Source organism: Myotis nattereri (genome assembly GCF_964212035.1).
Source record: "Myotis nattereri genome assembly, chromosome: 1".
Taxonomy (NCBI): Eukaryota; Metazoa; Chordata; class Mammalia; order Chiroptera; family Vespertilionidae; genus Myotis; species Myotis nattereri.
Window position 1 is genome coordinate 162,917,815 of NC_138075.1, and position 19,553 is coordinate 162,937,367.

Below are 19,553 nucleotides of genomic sequence, written 5' to 3' on the forward strand. Positions count from 1 at the left end.
AAAAGCCATTGACCGTGACCCCCATAATGAACGGGACACTCCGGTCTCCTCCTCTTTCTGCACTTAGCTCAGGTCAGTGGCGCGTTGGAACCACAATGAAAATGGCCTTTTGCTGTTATCAGAAGCCCCATTCACACCCTGGCACATTGTCTGTGCTCTTTTGTCAATGTGATTCCTTCATGAGAACAGAGCGAGTCATATCAGGACAAGGGGCCGGTTACAGTTTTACAGTCAGAATGAAAGCATCGACACCTAAATCAAGAGCAGCCGTTGTGCAGGCTCAGGGCTCTGTGAACAGTCGTCAGATGGCAGGCGCTTGATGAATTAGGGACTGGCACCTATGTGACCTACCCCAGAGGAACACCACCTGAGACATGCCTGGCACCACCCTGGTGTCTTGGAAAGAGCCAACACTACCACTTGGTACCTGTTGACCCTGGATAATCATTCTAGCTTTTGTTTCCTCCTCTGGCAAGTGAGAATAATTACCCTTTCTTCACAAGCCTATAAAGAAGTGTTTGCGAAAGGATTGTAAAAATGTTTGATGTTATTCTACTTTGATGTAAAGTAGCAGTTCTCAACCTGCGGGTTGCGACCCCTTTGGGGGTTGAACGACCCTTTCACAGGGGTCGCCTAAGACCATTGGAAAACACATATATAATTACATATTGTTTTTGTGATTAATCACTATGCTTTAATTATGTTCAATTTGTAACAATGAAAATATATCCTGCATATCAGATATTTACATTATGATTCATAACAGTAGCAAAATTACAGTTATGAAATAGCAACGAAAATAATTTTATGGTTGGGGGTCACCACAACATGAGGAACTGTATTAAAGGGTCGCAGCATTAGGAAGGTTGAGAACCACTGATATTGAGTATTTTAAAATCCTAAATGAAAGTCCAATATTCAGCATCTTTGGGAACATGGATTTTAAAATGTTAAGTTAAAAGGACTAATGTGGCCCTAGCTGGTTTGGCTCAGTGGATGAAGCGTCAGCCTGCAGACTGAAGGGTCCTGGGTTCAATTCCAATCAGGGGCACATGCTCAGGTTGCTGGCTCGATCCCCAGTGAGGGGCATGCAGGAGGCAGCCGATCAATGATTCTCTCTCATCATTGATGTTCCTATCCCTCTCTCCCTCTCCCCTCCTCTCTGAAATCAATAATAATAATAAAATAATAATAATAAAGGACTAATGTGTAGCATTCTGCTAAGAATAACACTGAGAGTTGTGTGGCAGTCACTGACTACAGTGCTAAGACATATTGGTGCCTCTTGAACATTTTGGAGCCCAGGGGGACTGGAGCCCAGGGATCAAAGCAGCTCACAGATGAGAAAGACTGTGAAAGCTTGTGCCTTATCTTCAAAGTCAATGCCACATTTTTATCTTGTTCCACATGAAAATAATTTTTTAAATGATGCTCTAGAAAGATGCACCGATTCAATCTTCCTTTTTGCAGATAACCAGCATTCATACCTCCCAGCATACTCCTATTGGCTCTATTTTCTTATTGCTGCTCTAACAAATCACAAGCGTAATGACTTAAAATAACTCACATGTATAACCTGACAGTTCTGGGCGTCATAAGTCTGAAATGAGTGTGACCAATCTAAACACCAAGGTATTGCCTCGGCTGCTTTCCTCCTGGAGGCTCTGGAGGAGATTCCATTCCTTTGCCTTTTCCAGCTCCCAGAGGCTGCCTGCATTCCTTGGCTGGTGGCCCTACCCCTCCATCTTCTAAGCCAGCAGCATCAGGTCAAGTCTTCGCATGCTGGTTCTCCCTCTTCCGCCTTTTCCTTCAGTTATAAGGACCCTGTGAGTACGCTGGGCCCACCTGGACGACCCAGGATTATCTCCCCATCTCAATGCGAGCTGGTTAGTGGCTTTAATTAATCTGAAAGCTTAATTCCCTCTCACTATGTAACATAACTTATTCACAGGTCCAGGGAGAGATGTGGGCATCTTTGAGGAGGCTGTTATCCTGCCTATCAGTCTCAGTCCTGGGCAGGGGAGGGGGGGGGGGGAGGATAGCCATAGGGCCAGTTATGCTGCCACATAAGCATCTCTGGGCCGGTGTTGCTCCCTGAGCCTGCATTGCTTTAACCACTTGGTATTATAAAGCCATTGCCTTTACAACAGGCACATTTCCAAACCCTGTAAGCCCCTCAGGGCAGATATGATTCCAAATTTATCTTTGTATCCCTACCTCTTGATAGAGTTTCCAACATAATGAAGTCTTGATGAGTGAGTGAATGAACGAACGAATGAATAAATGTCACAGTAATTCAGGTTTAAGGCAGGAGAGTCTGGGATGGACCAGCCTCCAAAGTTCACAACCATCCTTGCCTGGGGCAAGGACAAGGCAATAACTTCAAGTGTGGCTCTCCATATCTTCACTGGCGGGACCCAAATTCTATTTTGAAAGCCTCTTCTAAAGTTTAACCAGTAGAAGCTAAACTGAAAGAAATGATATGAAGTCAATCAGGAATGTAGAACTGACTGTAAATTAAGACCATGAAAGAGGTCAGATTGAATGGCACAATGAAGAAAATGATAAACTCCTTACAAAATGGCAACTTCTGCTGATAAAAATCTGGCCTTCTTAAAGTCAGGTCTCCCTATTTGACCATTCTTCCCAAGGAAGGGCCAACATACAGACTTGTCAGCATGGCTGCTGGGCTTACGATGATTTCCCCTTGTGCAGAGACTGTCCCATCCCAATACAAAAGCAGAGCCCCACAGACCTGGCCCTCCCCCTAAATGCCTCACCTGAGCTGCACTCACTGGGCTCACTTCTTGGGGATCTGCTTAGTTGCTTCTCTGGAGAGAAGGTCCACTACCTTCAATTTCTGAACCACATGAAGGAAACTGCTGTTTCCTGCCTTTGACATGAAACCTGGTTTCAGAAACACTGGGTGGAGGTACATTTTTGAAGTGATCAGAGCAAGACCAAGGCAGGCATTCTAATTTGCTAAAAGCTTCAGAGTTGCCATGATCACTGGGATGATTCCTTATGTTTTTCAGGTTTGTCCTTAAATTCTGGGGTGAGATACTAATATCCTTCCCCAAAATTGCACTTCTCACCCTGTACCCCTCTTTTTTTAAAAAAATTAAGCTTGTCAGGATTGGTTTACATGATTTTCAATCAAAAAGAAACTTATAGCCGAAACCGGTTTGGCTCAGTGGATAGAGCGTCGGCCTGTGGACTGAAAGGTCCTGGGTTCGATTCCGGTCAAGGGCATGTACCTTGGTTGCAGGTATATCCCTGGTGGGAGATGTGCAGGAGGCAGCTGATTGATGTTTCTGACTCTCTATCTCTCTCCCTTCCTCTCTGTAGAAAATCAATAAAATATATTAAAAAAAGAAAAAAGAAACTTATATAGTTAAGCCACTGCAGACTCATTATAATTTCCACCCAAGGTTCAAGATAGTGCCTTGGCTCCATAGGAGAGGAACTCTGGGTTAATAATATTCAAATCGCCGAAACCAGTTTGGCTCAGTGGATAGAGCATCGGCCTGCGGACTGAAGGGTCCTGGGTTCGATTCCGGTCAAGGGCATGTACCTGGGTTGCAGGCACATCCCCAGTGGGGGGTGTGCAGGAGGCAGCTGGTCGATGTTTCTCTCTCATCGATGTTTCTAACTCTCTATCTCTCTCCCTTCCTCTTTGTAAAAAATCAATAAAATATAATTTAAAAAAATAATATTCAAATCAAACTAACTCTAGGACTTGGCTGGAAGATTCAGATAAAAAGGCAACCAGAGGCAGGGCTGATAGAAGGAAAAGAGGAAGATCAGCAACCACAGGTCTTGGAAACCTGGCAGCTAGTTTTACCTCAGTTTCTGAACTACATGAAGGAGACTGTTGTTTCCTGCTTTGGACAGAACTGATTTCAGAAATGCTTGGTGGACGTACATTTTTGAGGTGATCAGAAGAGGAATGAGACAGGCATTTCGATGTGCTTTGACTGAACTGTAGCTTACAGGATACCTACTCTGTAATACTATGAGATTGCATTGAAGAGCTCGTCTTATATTCCAGCAGGAAGAGTAAGAACCATCTCCAGCCCAGGCATTGGTCTGATGTCTGAAACAGAGTGTAGTGCACGAGCACGCATCGCTCCTGAAAGGGGAACTTCTGTTTTGAGTATTTCTTTCATGCACTAAACCTAGTGCTTTACCCAGCAGACTCCCCAGCTGGATGGTAAGATGTTTAAGGGTGATATCTGATTCATCACTGAATTGTCAGTGGCTAACAAGTGCCCGGTTCATAGTTGGCATTCAATATCTATTTGATGAATTATATTAAAATGAGATCACATCCATCCGTGTTTCCTTATTGACCTCAGGCTCAGAAAAGAAGCTCTGCAACTGGCTTATGCGTGAGTTCCTCTGTCTCTTCCTGCCAATGGGAAGTGGCTTTCTAGGTGGAGTTTATAGGAATATTCAAGATTTGCCTCCATCCTTCTTTGCTCTGCAAATGGACTATAACCCATCATAAAATGGTGCTACCTCAACCACATTCATTTACATTAGAAGGAACTTAAAATTTGAAGAAGACATCATACATATTTGATAAATACACATTCAGCTCTCCCTAAACTAACTCTTCATGATATACCAAAGAATGTATAGCTCTTGTGTATAGTATTACGGAATGAATTGCTACAAAGGGACTTCATTAAGTAACAATAATAATGATTGAGTATTTATGCCATGCAATGAATCATTCTAAATGTCTTACATGCCTAATCTCATTCAATCTTCACTGCAAGTCATGACCTTTTAAGGTATGAACTATTACACCATCAGCCCAATTTTATAACATGATGAAACTGAAGCTCAGAGAGGTTACACAACTTGCATGAGGACACACAGCTGGTGAATGTTAGGACTGAAGTTGAACTGGGAATTCAATTGTTTACTCATTATACCATATATGATTCTCAGCTCTGGTGGTCACCACCATGAAAACTCTGTATGGCATGTGAAATATTGTACTCTATTTATCGTGGGCAAGAGAGCATATGCATACATCAAAATTAAGAAACTGATTCTTTAGGAGGCAGCTTCAGAAAAGGATGTGTGAGTTTTTGCCTCAACATTTCTCACTAGGGCTGTTTTTTCATTTCTAAAGAAAAGATTAAATGGTCTCTGAGGTCCCTGCCCCTTCTAACATCTGAAAATCTACTTAAACTCCCCAATTGAGGAGCAAGAAATAGTAACTAAATTCATGTCCTATTTGTCATAGTCGTACAATATTCATTTGAAATACTTTTTTTTTTCCTGGTGTCATTTTATCTTTGTGTCTCATTTTTCTTTTCCTCCATCAAACTTTAAATTTGATTTTACCTTCTTGTATTTACAGAGGCTGTTTTATAGCCTTTCTGGAGTGACATGAATGAGAGGGGCCAAAGTATTTGGGAGATGTTTTCTGATCAGTCTTTTTCCTGTTTTAAGATTTCCTCTAGTATAATTTCTCAAATAGCAATATGTACAAAGACAGATGTGCAAACCGATTTACATTCTTTAGGACAATGGCTTCACATCACGAGCCAAAAATATTATTATAGACTTTAGAGACAGAGGGATAGGACTGAAATGCGTATTATAGCCTCACCGTATCCTACAAACATCCTATTATGTACTGTGGCAGAGATCCTTCCCATTCAAACCCATTTAAGGCCATGCTGCGCTGTGGTAATGCTGTACCGCTGTGTTACCACAAGAGCAGTTTCAGGAGAGAGCAAGGGGCGTGAAAAGCTCCTACACCTTAGAACTAGGTTAGTCTGGATTCCAGTCTCAGCTCTGATGCCTACTAGGTGTGTAATCTTGGGCAAATGACTTAAAAATCTCTGAGTTTTGATTTCCTCTATTGAAAATGGTACCACTTTACACATTATTGTGGGTGGTTCAGAAGATTAAAGAATTTTACATTTGTTACAACTTCTAATAGAATGCCTAGAACTTAGCAAACACTCCACAAATATTGGTTTCATTCTCTTTTTGCTTGCTTTTTTCTTTTTCAAAAACACCTCTTCACAAACTAATAAAATATGTATTTTTGGCAAACATAAACTAAGAAGTGATTTCTGGTCATGGTTTAGCAAAATTCCAAGTTGTCCCTCATTATTTTCAGAAATGTCACACAATTCTCAAATTAAAAATAGTTTTAACTTAATTATTTTAAAATGCTACCTGAGTAAAACGGCTGGTGTCACAAAATATAATAACAACTGTAGCAGTTAGCAAGAGGTTGGGAATCCCCACCTCAAAACAAAAAGAGAAGTGGAAATTTGACATTTAAGAAAGAACCAGATAGCATCTTTAAAACTGAGAACCAATTACTATAAAGGGTAAGTACAAACAAAGCATTTGACTAATATAATTTTTCATGCTGTTAGGTGATTAAAGTCACAACCTAGTAACTCCTATCATAAATCATATATGGCAATTTTATGTACATAAGTATTGCAATAGAAACAAAGGGTAATAGAAAGGTAATTTTTGTTCTAATAATATTTAGAATTTAACATAAAGAGAATTATCTATATTTTCAAGACTACATAGGAAACTACGTCAATCATAAGAGGATATGGTAAAAATTAATAATGGACTAAGCATATTTAAAAAAGTCAAATTTTCAAGCCTACTGGAGTTGAATTTAGAAGCGATGTACAAATATAAAGAGACGGTTTTATATAACATGTTAATATTAAAAATGAAAGGCAAATTCTGAATTTAATCATTATTGAGCATACATGCAACACAAAACATCATTCAAATTATGCTTTGTATAAACGTTGGAAGTAAACGTTAACTGTCAGGAGTCCGCTAGCTGTGGGTTGCCATGCAAACTGAATACAGGCATTGGTAAGGCGATACCCAACATGAAATGTTGTGGATAATTGTTATCATTGATTCTTTTATGCGTTGGGACATACCAGGGGAATAAAACTGACTAAAATCTCTCTTCTCATAGAGTTTACATACTAGTACAAAGATTTTTTTAAAGTGAAATATAAGCCTTAACCGGTTTGGCTCAGTGGATAGAGCGCCGGTCTGCGGACTGCAAGGTCCCAGGTTCAATTCCAGTCAAGGGCATGTACCTTGGTTGCGGGCACATCCCCAGTAGGAGGTGTGCAGGAGGCAGCTGATCTATGTTTCTAGCTCTCTATCCCTCTCCCTTCCTCTCTGTAGAAAATCAATAAAATATATTTTAAAAAATAAAGTGAAATATACAATATGTGAGAAGATAAAAGGGTCATTTAGAAAAGTAAAGCAAGAGGGTACTTACTTATCTCTATGATATACTTGGGAAATGATTGGATTTTGAAAACTGGAAATAGCTTAAGAGTGCTTATGGGTATTAGTAATGAGAAATTAGAGTGAACAGAAACATTACTGGAGATTAGAGAGATTAAATGCAGATTATAGCAAGGGAAAGGGGAAATTATGCTAAGAGAATCTTAGAATTGTCAGGAAAGTTAGATCTTGTTTAGGGAATCTTCATTCTCCAGAGAAGGAACCAGAAATTCTTCGAGTTTCAAGCGTAGGGAATAGGAATAGAATGAAAAGAAATATATCTTAAAATAGTATTCATCCCTTTAAATTAATATGTTTACCTATCTTGACCACAAATATGTTTTTATAATCCAGAACCAAGTGTTCTGGGTTTTACTCAACTGAAGACATTAAATGTAAATGTAAGGCAAAGGTGTATGGTTGTTGGCTATTTGCAGGTCTTCTCTGTTATCCTCAGAGGTGGTGCCATCCCTGCCAGTGGATGAGTGTGAGACAGTCTCTCTTAGATAAACTCACTCTCCAGGCCCTGCAGGGTGAGTCTGGTCTGAATGGGGCCTGGGCTGAGAGGAGAAGCCTGAAATACCCAAGTCTAGTCCTTCCCATTCCGAGGACCTGGAGGTGAGAACCCTGACAGGGCTTCATCCATTGGGCGGGCAAATGCTTCCCCTGGTGATATTTTATCTAACTAAAACTTTAAGAAGAATTTGCACTTCATCTAATGGTACACAAGGAATCAGTCTGGAGACCTCCTGATCTCTGATCATAGGGAGCCAACACCAGAAGCCAATTTCAAAACAAAACAAAACAAAACACTGTACAACCTCCTTCAGTGCTCACAGCCCACAGATAAGAAGGCTGGGCAATGGTTTGAGGCCACAGTTTATTCTGGCATGGGAACACTATGAAAGGCCCACAGTGGAAGAGCCTGCCATAAATCCATTACCATGCTGAAGAAGCCAATTCTTTCTTTCTTTTTTAATTGATTTTTTGAGAGAGGAAGGTAGACAGAAAGAGAAAGAGAAACATCGATATGAGAAACATTGATCGGTTCCCTCCTGCATGTGCCCTGACTGGGAATCGAACCCACCACCTTTTGGTGTACAGGGTGATGCTCCAACAAACTGAGCCACACCAGCCAGGGCCAGAAGCCAACTCTTAAATGAACAAGAAGACACCTGTTTTTAGAAGGTGGCATCCAAATTTCCATTCACCATTCTTCATAGGTCACAGAGCCTACTCTGCAGCTTCTGAGACCTGTCCTTGAGTCATCATGACTTCAGCACATTATCTAGTTTCCTGAAGCCTATTACTCCCAGACGGGCAAAATTGGAACACTTATTTGTCATGGGTTTTGCCCCTTGTTCCCAGCCTCAGTGGCTTTGTTTTCATCTGGCTGGGACAGATAAGAGGGATATTTCTTAAGTTAGCAGAATCTAACTCAAGGGCTAGAAGCCAGTGAGTCATGTGCATACTCATCAGCACCAGGTTCTGTAGCAGGGGTTCTGAAATACCCAAGATAGCCTCAGAATGGGAAGGACTGGACTTGGGTATTTCAGTAGCAACAAATTCTCTATTGGATAATGAATAGAACAGAGGAGATTCAGTGGAGGGTATTAAAACTTAGTTTCCTGAATTTTATTACCGTCAATAAAATAATGATAGTACTATAAAATAATGATAATAATAATATAGCAAGCTTTAGCTTTGGAGAAAACTACTGTAGGAGTCAGGATTACAAATTCTTACAATCCCTAATGCATTAATCATGAGCCTCCTTTAGCTGGATAAATGTATTTACGGGGTTTTTAGCATTGTCCCAAATTCACTGTCAATCTCAGGTGAGCCTCTTGCCTGGTGATTGGATCAGTGCTAGAAAGGTTCAACCAAAAAGCTCTGATTCACTTTCATCTTAAATTGTTTTGAAATCTGTTGGTAGGCAGAATGGGTAACTTTTCCCTAACTTCAAGAAAGTCCAGGAAAGAGTACAGAGAATGATTAAAGGGGTTGAAAATAGATTCTAGGAGGAGAGTTTAGAAGAAAGGAGCTGACTTTGGAGAAAGAAGAGAATGCTGGAAGGTAATAATTATAATGGTTTTGAAGGCTACAAAGAGTTTCTCTTCATAGTCATCCATGCATTTGTTCACTCAAAGTGCCATGCACTATATCAGGATCTGGGGGACATGGAGAAGGACAAAGATAGAAGTTGACAATGTTTTTGGCTTCAGAAATATCCTCTCTATTGCCAGTGACCAAGAATTGAATAATACTAAGTGTAGGGTTGGACACAAGTAGGAAATAAGTCACAAGTGAAGGGATTTGAGAAATTGAAATGCTTGCCAAGGCCAAAGTAGCAACGGAAATAAATACATCCCTACCTACCATTTGGTTATGAGAACTACTTCTGGTTAAATGGTGAAGTAATTTTCAGGGCTGATAGGGGGAATTTCCACCATAAAAATAATTATAGCTTCAATTTTATAGTTTGGGATATTCTATTATAGGCCTTGTATGGTCAGTATAAAGTAAGGCAAATATTTTGTGGTTTCCGCTGTGCTTTTCATCTCTACTTCACATTGCATGATTCATACCAGGATCTATCCAGACCACAGAAATAGCAGAAAAGGAAAAGACAATGATGGCATCTCTTCCCACCACACTGAAGTTAACAAAAAGCCCCCTGGCCATGTTTACCAAGAAAACATTATGTACAAGTTCACGGTAACCAGTTGTGCTATCAAGTTGTGAGTTCCTCTGTGCCATCCATACGTTCTTGGAATTGCCAACTTTTGATTAACTGAGAATTACCATTTAGGACATATAAAATTGTGACTCTATATCACAAATATAGGGATGATCATTTATTTAAAAAGTATGGACAAAAAAACTTTGATAATTCAAATACTAAGATAGTGTATTTGTTTGCTTTTTAACTTTCATATTCTGCTTTGACTCTAACAACTCAAATAGACAAATTTAAAATGTTTTAGCCATATGTAAGTCCAATTTAAAAACTTAAGAGAAACCAAGACAAGACAAACAGAATTTTATGATGAAATGAAGGAATTTCTCAGGACAGCAATTTTTAGTCAATATTTTCAATATTCAGTGATCTTTCTGGAAATTTAAATACAAATTATGTTTTTAAGAAGGCTCAAACTTATCTGTTATGGGTCTCCCCAATATGCAAACTACCCGACCTAAAAATTGTGAGGCATCAAAAAGTTATTCTTATTTTTGCTCTTTCTTTGTTTATTGTATATACTATTATAAAGTGACTAGGTCATTTTAAAGAAATTGTGTACTTTTAATCAATCCTTTAAATAATATTCCAACAAAAATTATTGTTTTCAGAAAGCACATTGTTTTCTCCTAAAGATAATACTGAGATACACATAAATATAAATTTATGTATATAATTTATTAATGTAGGATATGGCACAGTAATTGGGAAAAACTTTCTAAATAAATCCAATTGCCTGTTATACCCACATAATTCAATAGAATTGACAAGTATTTAATTGAAATCCACCTGTTCCTCCTCTGCCCAAAACAATGGCTCATAGGTCAAGGATCTATGTGTTCAGAGCTTACCTGTCTCGCTTCCAATCAAAGGCTGATTTGCAAAATGCTTGACAAAATCCTTCAAAGATGAGAATTCATTAAAGCCAAATTTAAATGAAAATCCGGTATATTCAACATGAAAGTGTTTGACAGAGTCTTTGGCTCTGAAAAGGAAAAACAAATGTTTACATTATTATAACAAACTAGAGGCCTGGTGCATGAAAATTCGTGCACTGGGGTGGGGAGTCCCTCAAACTGACCTGTGCCTCTCACAGTCTGGGATCTCTCAGGGGATGCCCACTTGCCAGCTTAGGCTCACACCCAGGGGGATTGGACCTAAGCTGGCAACCAGGCATCCCTCTGGCAGCCTGGGAGCCCTCGGGGAGGTCCGACTGATGGCTTAGCCATCAGTCAGATATCCTTAGTGCTGCCAAGGAGGCAGGGGAGGCTCCTGCCACCGCCACTGTGCTTGCAGCCATCAGCCTGGCTTGTGGCTGAGCGGAGCTCCCCCTGTGGGAGTGCACTGACTGCCAGGGGGCAGCTCCTGCTTTAAGTGTCTGCCCCCTGGTGGTCAGTTCCCATTATAGCGACTGGTCATTCCCCTGTTAGGGTCAATTTGCATGTTACCCTTTTATTATATAGGATGAGTATCAGTTTTGAAGAAAAATAGTAACCTTAGGTATTTCATATCAACATTCAATCCCCTTAAAAACTGAGAATTATGACATAATCATTGACATAGTTTCTTTTGGCAGAGTGTACTCTTGTGAATTTTTCACTCTAGTGGAAGATAAGAGACAATTCTCCCTATGCATTCTGTAACTTGTGGAAAGAGTCCTTGAACATTAACCTCCTTAAGGAGCAGGAATTTAATAAGAGCAGGGAAGAGAGATGATGGACATGGCAGGTCATATCTTCTCTGTCCTCAGCCCTCCTCCCTTACTTGTTTGGGAGTTGGTCTGAATTCTGCTTCTGTCACTTAATTAGTTATGTAAGGCCAGCCCTTTTCCTTCCATGCCTGTTCCATTGCCTACTGACTAAAATATAAAATTCCCTACATTGTCATTTTCCATCTCATTTTTGGAATGTGGCAGAGCATTAAATAAATTATAAATTACATATAGTATATATATTTGAATCCCACTATTCTTCTCTTCTCTGTGCAGGGCATGCCCTGACTTTCACATGCTTCAGAAAACAGAATCAGCCCAGCTGGTGTAACTCAGTGGTTGAGCATCGACCTATGAACCAGGAGGTCACGATTCAATTTCCGGTTTGGGCACATGCCTGGGTTGCGGGCATGATCCCCAATGGAAGGCATGCAGGAGGCAGCCAATCGAAGATTGTGTCTCATCATTGATGTTTCTATCTCTCCTTCCCTCTTCCTTTCTCTCTGAAGTCAATTAAAAAAAAGAAAGAAGTTAGAATCATCTGGAGGCCTGGTTAAAACCCTGATTTCTGGGCCTTGATTCAGTAGATCCAGGGTGGGGTCTGAGAATTTGCAGTCCTACCACATTCTTAGGTGATACTACTGGTCTGGGGACCACACCCTGAGACATGTAATTCTCCTAGGAGTTTAGCTCAGACAGTTCCCTCCACCTGCAACTTCTTCTCCTTTGTTTCTGATCAAGTGTCCATTCAAATGCCACCGACTTCGTCAAGTATTGCAAGACCTGTCCAGCTTGCGTTACTTGCTTTTTCTCTTCTCAACAATCCAAGCACTTATTTTGCTTTCTTTCATGTCATTTACCACACTCTATTTTGCAGTGAGGTATTTGGAAATGTCTTATTGTTAATATGAAGCTACAATTCCTAAGAGCAAGTTCCTTGAATCTTCTATAATACTTGTCAAAGATGGTAGGCACAGATGTTCTTAAATATTTTTTTATTTTCCTGAGCTGGCCTATAGCTCCTGTCACCTCTGCTGATGGGTTTTTGTTTCTTTAGAGCAAAAGTTGCTGAGCTGGGTAGGAAGGAGGATTCAGAGAGAAAGGAGTATAGATGTTGCTACTGAGTTAGTGACCAAGGAGGCCTGCACCTCGTGGAGCCGGAAAGAAAAGAGAAAATCTTATTGTGAGGGACCAGTGATCAACATGAGGGACTGCAACATGAAGGTATTTGGTGGCATCAAAAGAACAGTAATAAAATAGTAACAGTTTGAGATTATTGAGTAGGCGGCCAAGGCAGTTTCATGGAGACCTCACAGGCCGGTCTAAGCCAGGGGCAAGTGCCCGTGAGCCCACGAAGACTTGCGACCTGCCACGAGAAGGCTAGGTGGCAGACACTGCCAAAGAACCAGCGATTCCCCTGGCTTATATCTCTTGGCAAGGTCAACTTCTCTGCTAGGGAGGCCATCCAGGAGAAAGGGGCGAGGAGAGAGGCCCTGGGAGGACTGGGCCATCACTGTGGTGAGTGTACCTGGCAGGGACTAGGTTAATTTAGTTGACATCCAGGGGAAATGGGACCTGAGAAAGAAGGTCAGCGATTATGAAAGTGGCAAATCACTCTGATTTTCCAGGAAGTAAAAAATATTCGAAGGACACTAGGCCAGCATTCAGGGATCTGGATCCCGGTGCTGTTTGTATCGTTGGTTTATTGGGTATAGGATAGTTGACCACTTCAGCTTTCTGCTTCTTTATCCGTCAAGCAAACGGTTTCGGTTGTCAACCTTTCGGACCTCACGCACCACCAGTGGTTCGAGGAAAGTCTCCTTCGGCTCTGCCATTTTTTACCTGCCAGTGGGAGGAGCCACGGTGTGTTTTAACAGTCTCACCACTCAGAGCTGGGAATCCTTGGATGGGCTGGTCTACCAAGAACCGAGAGGATGTTGCTATCTGGCTGTTTGAGTGTGATGATCAAGCCAATGGCCCTGTCAGTAAGAGATGGGACCATGCTGAATTCAGAGAGTTATTGAGCATCATACCTCACGGAGAGAGAGTACAGCCCGGTCCTCTCATTGCTGTCCCTCAGGAGGTAGCTACCGTCACATCCATTTGAGAGGAGAAGGGCCTCGGCTGCGTGGCGTGTGAGGTTGCCGTGGTACCACCTAGGAAGGAGAGAAAGTGCTTTCACTCAGGGCAAACCGCAAGGTGACTCTCCTCTCACTGGCTTTTCCTCTCGAGGATGATTACCTCAGCAATATTCCCCGCAGAGGTAGCCAGGAGACTAAGCTCTCAGCCGGAACACCAGGACAGGGAAATTCCTGGGTGTGGCTAAAGGGGGGAGCAGAGAGGGTTGGCTCCTAGCAAAGGGTTAGGGGTTCAATTGTATTCTGAAAATTCATATGTTCAAGACCTAACCCCCAAACCGGAGAATGTGACCTTATTTGGAAATAAGGTATTTAGCAAGTTGTGAGATCATTGGCATGGGTCCTAATCAGTATGACCGGTGTCCGCTCATACAAACGGGACATTTGGAGACAGACTTGCAAATAGTGAGAGTGCCATGTGACTGTGAAGATGACCATCTACAAGTCTAAGAGGGAGGGTTGGAACAGCCTTCCCTCACAGCCCTCAGCGGGAACCAACCCCAAGGACACCTTGATTTCGGGCTTCTAGCCTCCAGAACTGTGAGACAATACATTTCTTCTGTTTAAGCCGCACATTTGGTGGTACTTTGTCATGGTAGTGGCAGACAAACATACAAAATTACTTTGTAAACAGGAAATATTTTGAAAGTCCAAATCAAAAATAACAGTACGAGTAGGCTTTGGCCAATTTCCGCTCTTTCATTTGTTTTCGCTCTCAGGCCCTCCTGTAAGTGTGGTACCACCTTTGCAGTGTGGAAAACCACCGGGCTTTTATACAGAGGCCATTGTCATGAGTGAAATGAAGTCGAGTACAAGGATTTCAGATGTTTTATGCAAGATGCAAGCCCCATCTAATATTGTTTCTAACTGACAAAGATCTGAAGAGCTGGGAAAGTCCCAAAGAGATTCAAATTGATCTATGCGTTAAAAATAAAAGTCGTTTTAGAAAAGGTAACATATGTCCATGGTAGAAGAAAAAACTTCCAAATACTTTTCAAAAGAAGACAGTGAAAATAAAGCTTTTTTTCTTACCCTTAATTCTCAGTGTCCCTGGTCCTTTACCCAGAGGACACCTATGCTAACCATTTTCCTGTGTTTTCTCCTAAAAGATTTCCTATGTATCTAGAGCGGCTATTTTCATTCAGTGTGCCACCAGAATTTTTAAAACATGCAATACCTGACTATTTAGTCAGGGGCACTGGCCTCTTTTCTTTTAGATTATCAAGTAAAAAAATGACAACAGCCGACACAATAGGCATCTGGTGTGAATGCCCTGTCTTAAACCATAAGTATATAGGTCATATAATAAATATAGGTCATATAATAGAGTTGCATATTATTGGTCATGTTGCATAATAAGGTTGCTTCTGATTGGCTAATTCTTTTTATTTTTATTGATTTCAGAGAGGAAGGAAAAGGGAGAGATAGAAACATCAATGATGAGAGAGAATCATTGATCAGCTGCCTCTTGTATGCTCCTGATTGAGCCCACAGACTGGGCATGTGCCCTGACCATTAATTAACCCATGACCTCCTGGTTCATAGGTTGACGCTCAACCACTGAGCCACAGTGGCTAGGCTGATTGGTTAATTCTTGGTACCAGAAATCCTTATATACAAGTATAGGCACCTGATTTTTTCAAAAGTCACTTGGAACAAATAATAATAATTATTATTATTTTGTAAGTCAATTAAAATTATACCCATTTAAAAAATATATGTATTTTGATTGATTTCAGAGAGGAAGGGAGAGAGAGAGATAGAAACATCAAGATGAGAGAGAATCATTGATTGGCTGCTTCCTGGATGCCCCCTACTGGAAATTGAGCCTGCACCCCGAGCATGTGCCCTTACTGGAATCAAACCTGGGACCTTTCAGTCTGCAGGCCGACGCTCTGTCCACTGAGCCAAACCAACTAGGGCTATACCCATTTTTTGTCAGATCAGCAAATTTACTTTTTGGTGTGACACAGAATTTTAGTAATTAGTTTATGTGTGTCATGAGATAAAAAGGTGGAAAATTGTTAATCGAGAGGCATTTAAATATGTCCTCTCTCTTAACTCCATGGAAATAGAGCATTCTAGGCACACTCTTCTGCACCTTGCTCTTATTGCCTTAATGACATGGTGGAGGCAGTCCAGACTGGTGATTAAGATGTAGCCTCTGGAGCAGGTGATAACTCTTACTAGCTGTACAAGTTACATAATTAATCTGAACCTCAGTTTCTCACCTCTAAAATAGGATTAATAATAGTCATACCTCGTTCCCTGGCTGGTGTGGGCTCAGTGGTTGGAACCTCAGCCTGTACACAGGATGATTGCGAGTTTGATTCCTGGTCAAAGGCACCTACCTGGGTTGCAGGTCTGTCCCCATCTCCAGTGGGGGCACGTGCATCAATATTTCTCTCTCTTTCTCTCTCTCTCTCTCCATTCTTCTCTTCTACTCTCTCTAAAATCATTGGAAAAAATATCCTCACTCCTTGGCTGAAGATTAAAAAAAACCAATAGTCATACCTCATGGGTCATTTGTGAGTACTGCTCACATTAACACACACGAAATGGTCAAAACAGGCCTGGCAAACAGCAAAACTTAGTACATATAGTTGTTAGCATGAAGCCATTGAGATCCACAGAGCCACAACTTGGGATGCATCCTCTGTGCTGTAATTTTCTTACTGCTCAAATATGATTTTTATCTTTCAATTTATTTCAGACAACAGAAAGCTAGGTACTAGGGACAGCTGCTCCTGCAAAGGGACCCACAGTCCAGGGCAGGGGAGAGGAAGGGGACACAGGCAATTACACGAATCATGTCAATATCAGTCAATGAAGTGCTATTAGGGAAGCATGCATGGAGTACAAGACTTTCAAGGAAGAGCCTGATTTTGGGTGTGAGGGAGCCTGCTGTCGTGAGCCACGCTGGCATCCATTGTAACATCCCATGGCCCGAAATGTTAACCTTATAAGAAAAGCAAAACGTAAGACTGTCCGTGTAAGGAAGTTTCTACACAGGTCTCCAAGCTATTTTCTAAATCTGCATTTCCTAATGTGTGTTTCTTTAGCACATTTCCTCGCTGGGGCAGAGATGCCTCTATCCTGTACTAGAAATGTATTTGCCAGCTTAAAGGAATTGCAAGGAAAAACATTTTATAAGAAAACCTATTGAATTATTACCCACAAAGCAGCCTCATTCATTCAACTGACTCACTGACAGGTTCAAATCTTCTCACTACAAAGCGCTTTCAAAGGACAATTGGAACCTAAAACTAATATAATGTTGTATGTCAATTATACTTTAATTTAAAAAAAGACAACGGGAAGAATTAAAAGTGAAGCTATAAAAATACTTCAGGTTTGGCTACAGTCAAAACTCTAATCTCTACAAGGTTCTAAGTTCTTAAATACCTTTTGCTAATAATTAAATTTTGAATGAACATTTCAGAATAAGATTTAGTTCAAGTCAGTAGATTACATATTTGAAGCAACAAATTTTGATCAACAAAATTCTAAAACTAAAGATTTGAACATTCCTTTAGATGCTTGTCAATGAGATCTGAAGTCTGTGTTTAAAACATTTACAGAATTCTTCGATAATTAGAGCTTGATGGCAATTTTGCTAAGAATTTTTTTATTCTAATCTTTTAAATAATAATTATTTATCATAAATATATAAAAATACAGAGTATAAAGCAAGAAGAATCACAGTGAACATTTCGGTGACAGCTTGTTGAGTCAATCTTGACGTCTCTTGGATTTTATGGAGTCCTGGGCCTGCCAGACAGTCACCTACATACACTTTCTGATGTCTGTGGGGCAGTGAGGATCCTCATTCCCCAAATAGCTCTTTCATAAGTGCCCAAACTTCCTCTTTTAATTGAGTTAAACATTTCCCCCCCAGAAACTTAGGATGAGCATATCTTCCAGGGAAGTAACTATAAAAACAAATAATATTACGTATCTTTTGTAGAAATATGCCCATTTGTGTCTATGAAGAACTAAAAATTGAAAATATAGTAGAATGACATTGGTAGTTTTCTCACAATCAACCTTCTCTACCTTCTATCAAAATCTTTATTTATTAAGCTTCAAACCTGTGCAAGGCATTGTGCAAGGCATTGTGCTGGGCAGGTCCAAAGGACAAAAATGGGAAAGCCTTTGGCTGGGCTTCAAGAAACCATTAATCAAGTCAGGAGCACAAGACAAATACTTTGCAAACTTTATACTAGAGAGTGAAGCACCCAATGAAGACCACTCCCTAAGTGAGTCAACATGGAAGTAGGCCTTGAAGGACACAATGTTATTTTCTAACTAGGGGCCTGGTGCACAATAATTTGTGCACTCGGGGGGGGGGGGGTCCCTCAGCCCGGCTTGTACCCTCTCGCAGTCTGGGACCCCTTGGGGGATGTCCACCTGCTGGCTTAGGCCTGCTCCCTGGGGGGATCGGGTCTAAGCTGGCAGTCAGACATCCCTCTGGCAACCCGGGAGCCCTCGAGGGATATCCACTTGCCAGCGGGGAGCAGGCCTAAGCTGCAGTTGGACATCCTTAGTGCTGCTGAGAAGGCGGGAGAGGTTCCCACCACCACCACTGTGCTGGCAGCCGTCAGCCTGGCTTGTGGCTGAGCAGAGCTCCCCCATGTGGGAGCGCACTGACAACCAGGGGGCAGCTCCTGCATTGAGCATCTGCCCCCTGGTGGAGTGTATCATATGACCAATCATTCCCAGTCATTCTGCTGATAATGACGGGGAACTCACTATTTTATAGGTAAGCTCATTCCATGCTTCCATAATTGATGCCAGGAGACTCTTGCCTACATTGAATTGCTAGTTTCCTGATTTCAACAGATGGTCCAAAAGCTGTTTTTTGGTGTTAGACTTAAACTTAAAAAAAATAAAATAAACAAATAGTTAAAAGCATTTAGAATGTATTCTCTTCCCTTTCCATCATCTTCAACTTCTCCTTTTATGACAGTCCTTCCATCCCTTTAGCACCCAGGGACCTTATCACCCAGAAACCTTATCTCCTTTGGCTATTTTGCAAATTCTTATAATCAACTTAACGCTAAGGTCTGACGCTAAAGTCTGACTTGCAAAACAAAGCCTCACAGGTCCCCCTTATTCTAGCAGCCGGTACACCTGAAGGAAACCCAAGATTGCACTACTTTCTGGACAGTTGCATCACACTGCTGATTCACACTGAACCTACTGTTGATTACATCTCACATGTAAGTCATTTTCCTCTGCTACTCCATTAGCACCTCCCCCTGCCCCCCGCCCCCCCCCTCCCGCATTTGAAGGGTGATGTCTTTAGAATTAAGGGCAAGAAGAAACCTTTTTACTATTGGGAAATGCCAAGTGAAAAGGAATGCTAATAAGCCTCTAACTTAGACCCAGAACATCCATGCAGTGCCAGTGAGAACTGTGGGGAGAAGGTGCCTTTGTCTCCAGCCTTACGAGCACGTGACCCCACTCACGTAGCAACCTCGGTTCTCTCTCATCTGTCAAGGTGACTGACATAATGCCTCGTAAGAAGACCCTCTCTATTTTCATGCGTTAGAACAGTCTTCTTTTATACATGTTTTATATGATTCTCTAACTTTTGCAGGAGAAAATAAGATGTAAGTATTGCTAATTATACAACATATTCTGACTA

At 41.2% G+C, this 19,553-nt stretch overlaps 1 protein-coding gene across 1 annotated transcript in view; it reads right to left on the minus strand.

Moving 5' to 3' along the window:
- The window catches only part of DAPP1 (dual adaptor of phosphotyrosine and 3-phosphoinositides 1), a 47,744-nt gene that overhangs the window by 17,550 nt on the left and 10,641 nt on the right, over positions 1-19,553 (minus strand). The window contains exons 2-3 of the mRNA XM_081098244.1: positions 13,799-13,921; positions 10,906-11,039 (exon numbers count right to left, since the gene is read on the minus strand). Coding sequence (XP_080954370.1) covers positions 10,906-11,039; positions 13,799-13,921 — 257 coding nt within the window. The remainder of the gene's footprint in view (positions 1-10,905; positions 11,040-13,798; positions 13,922-19,553) is intronic.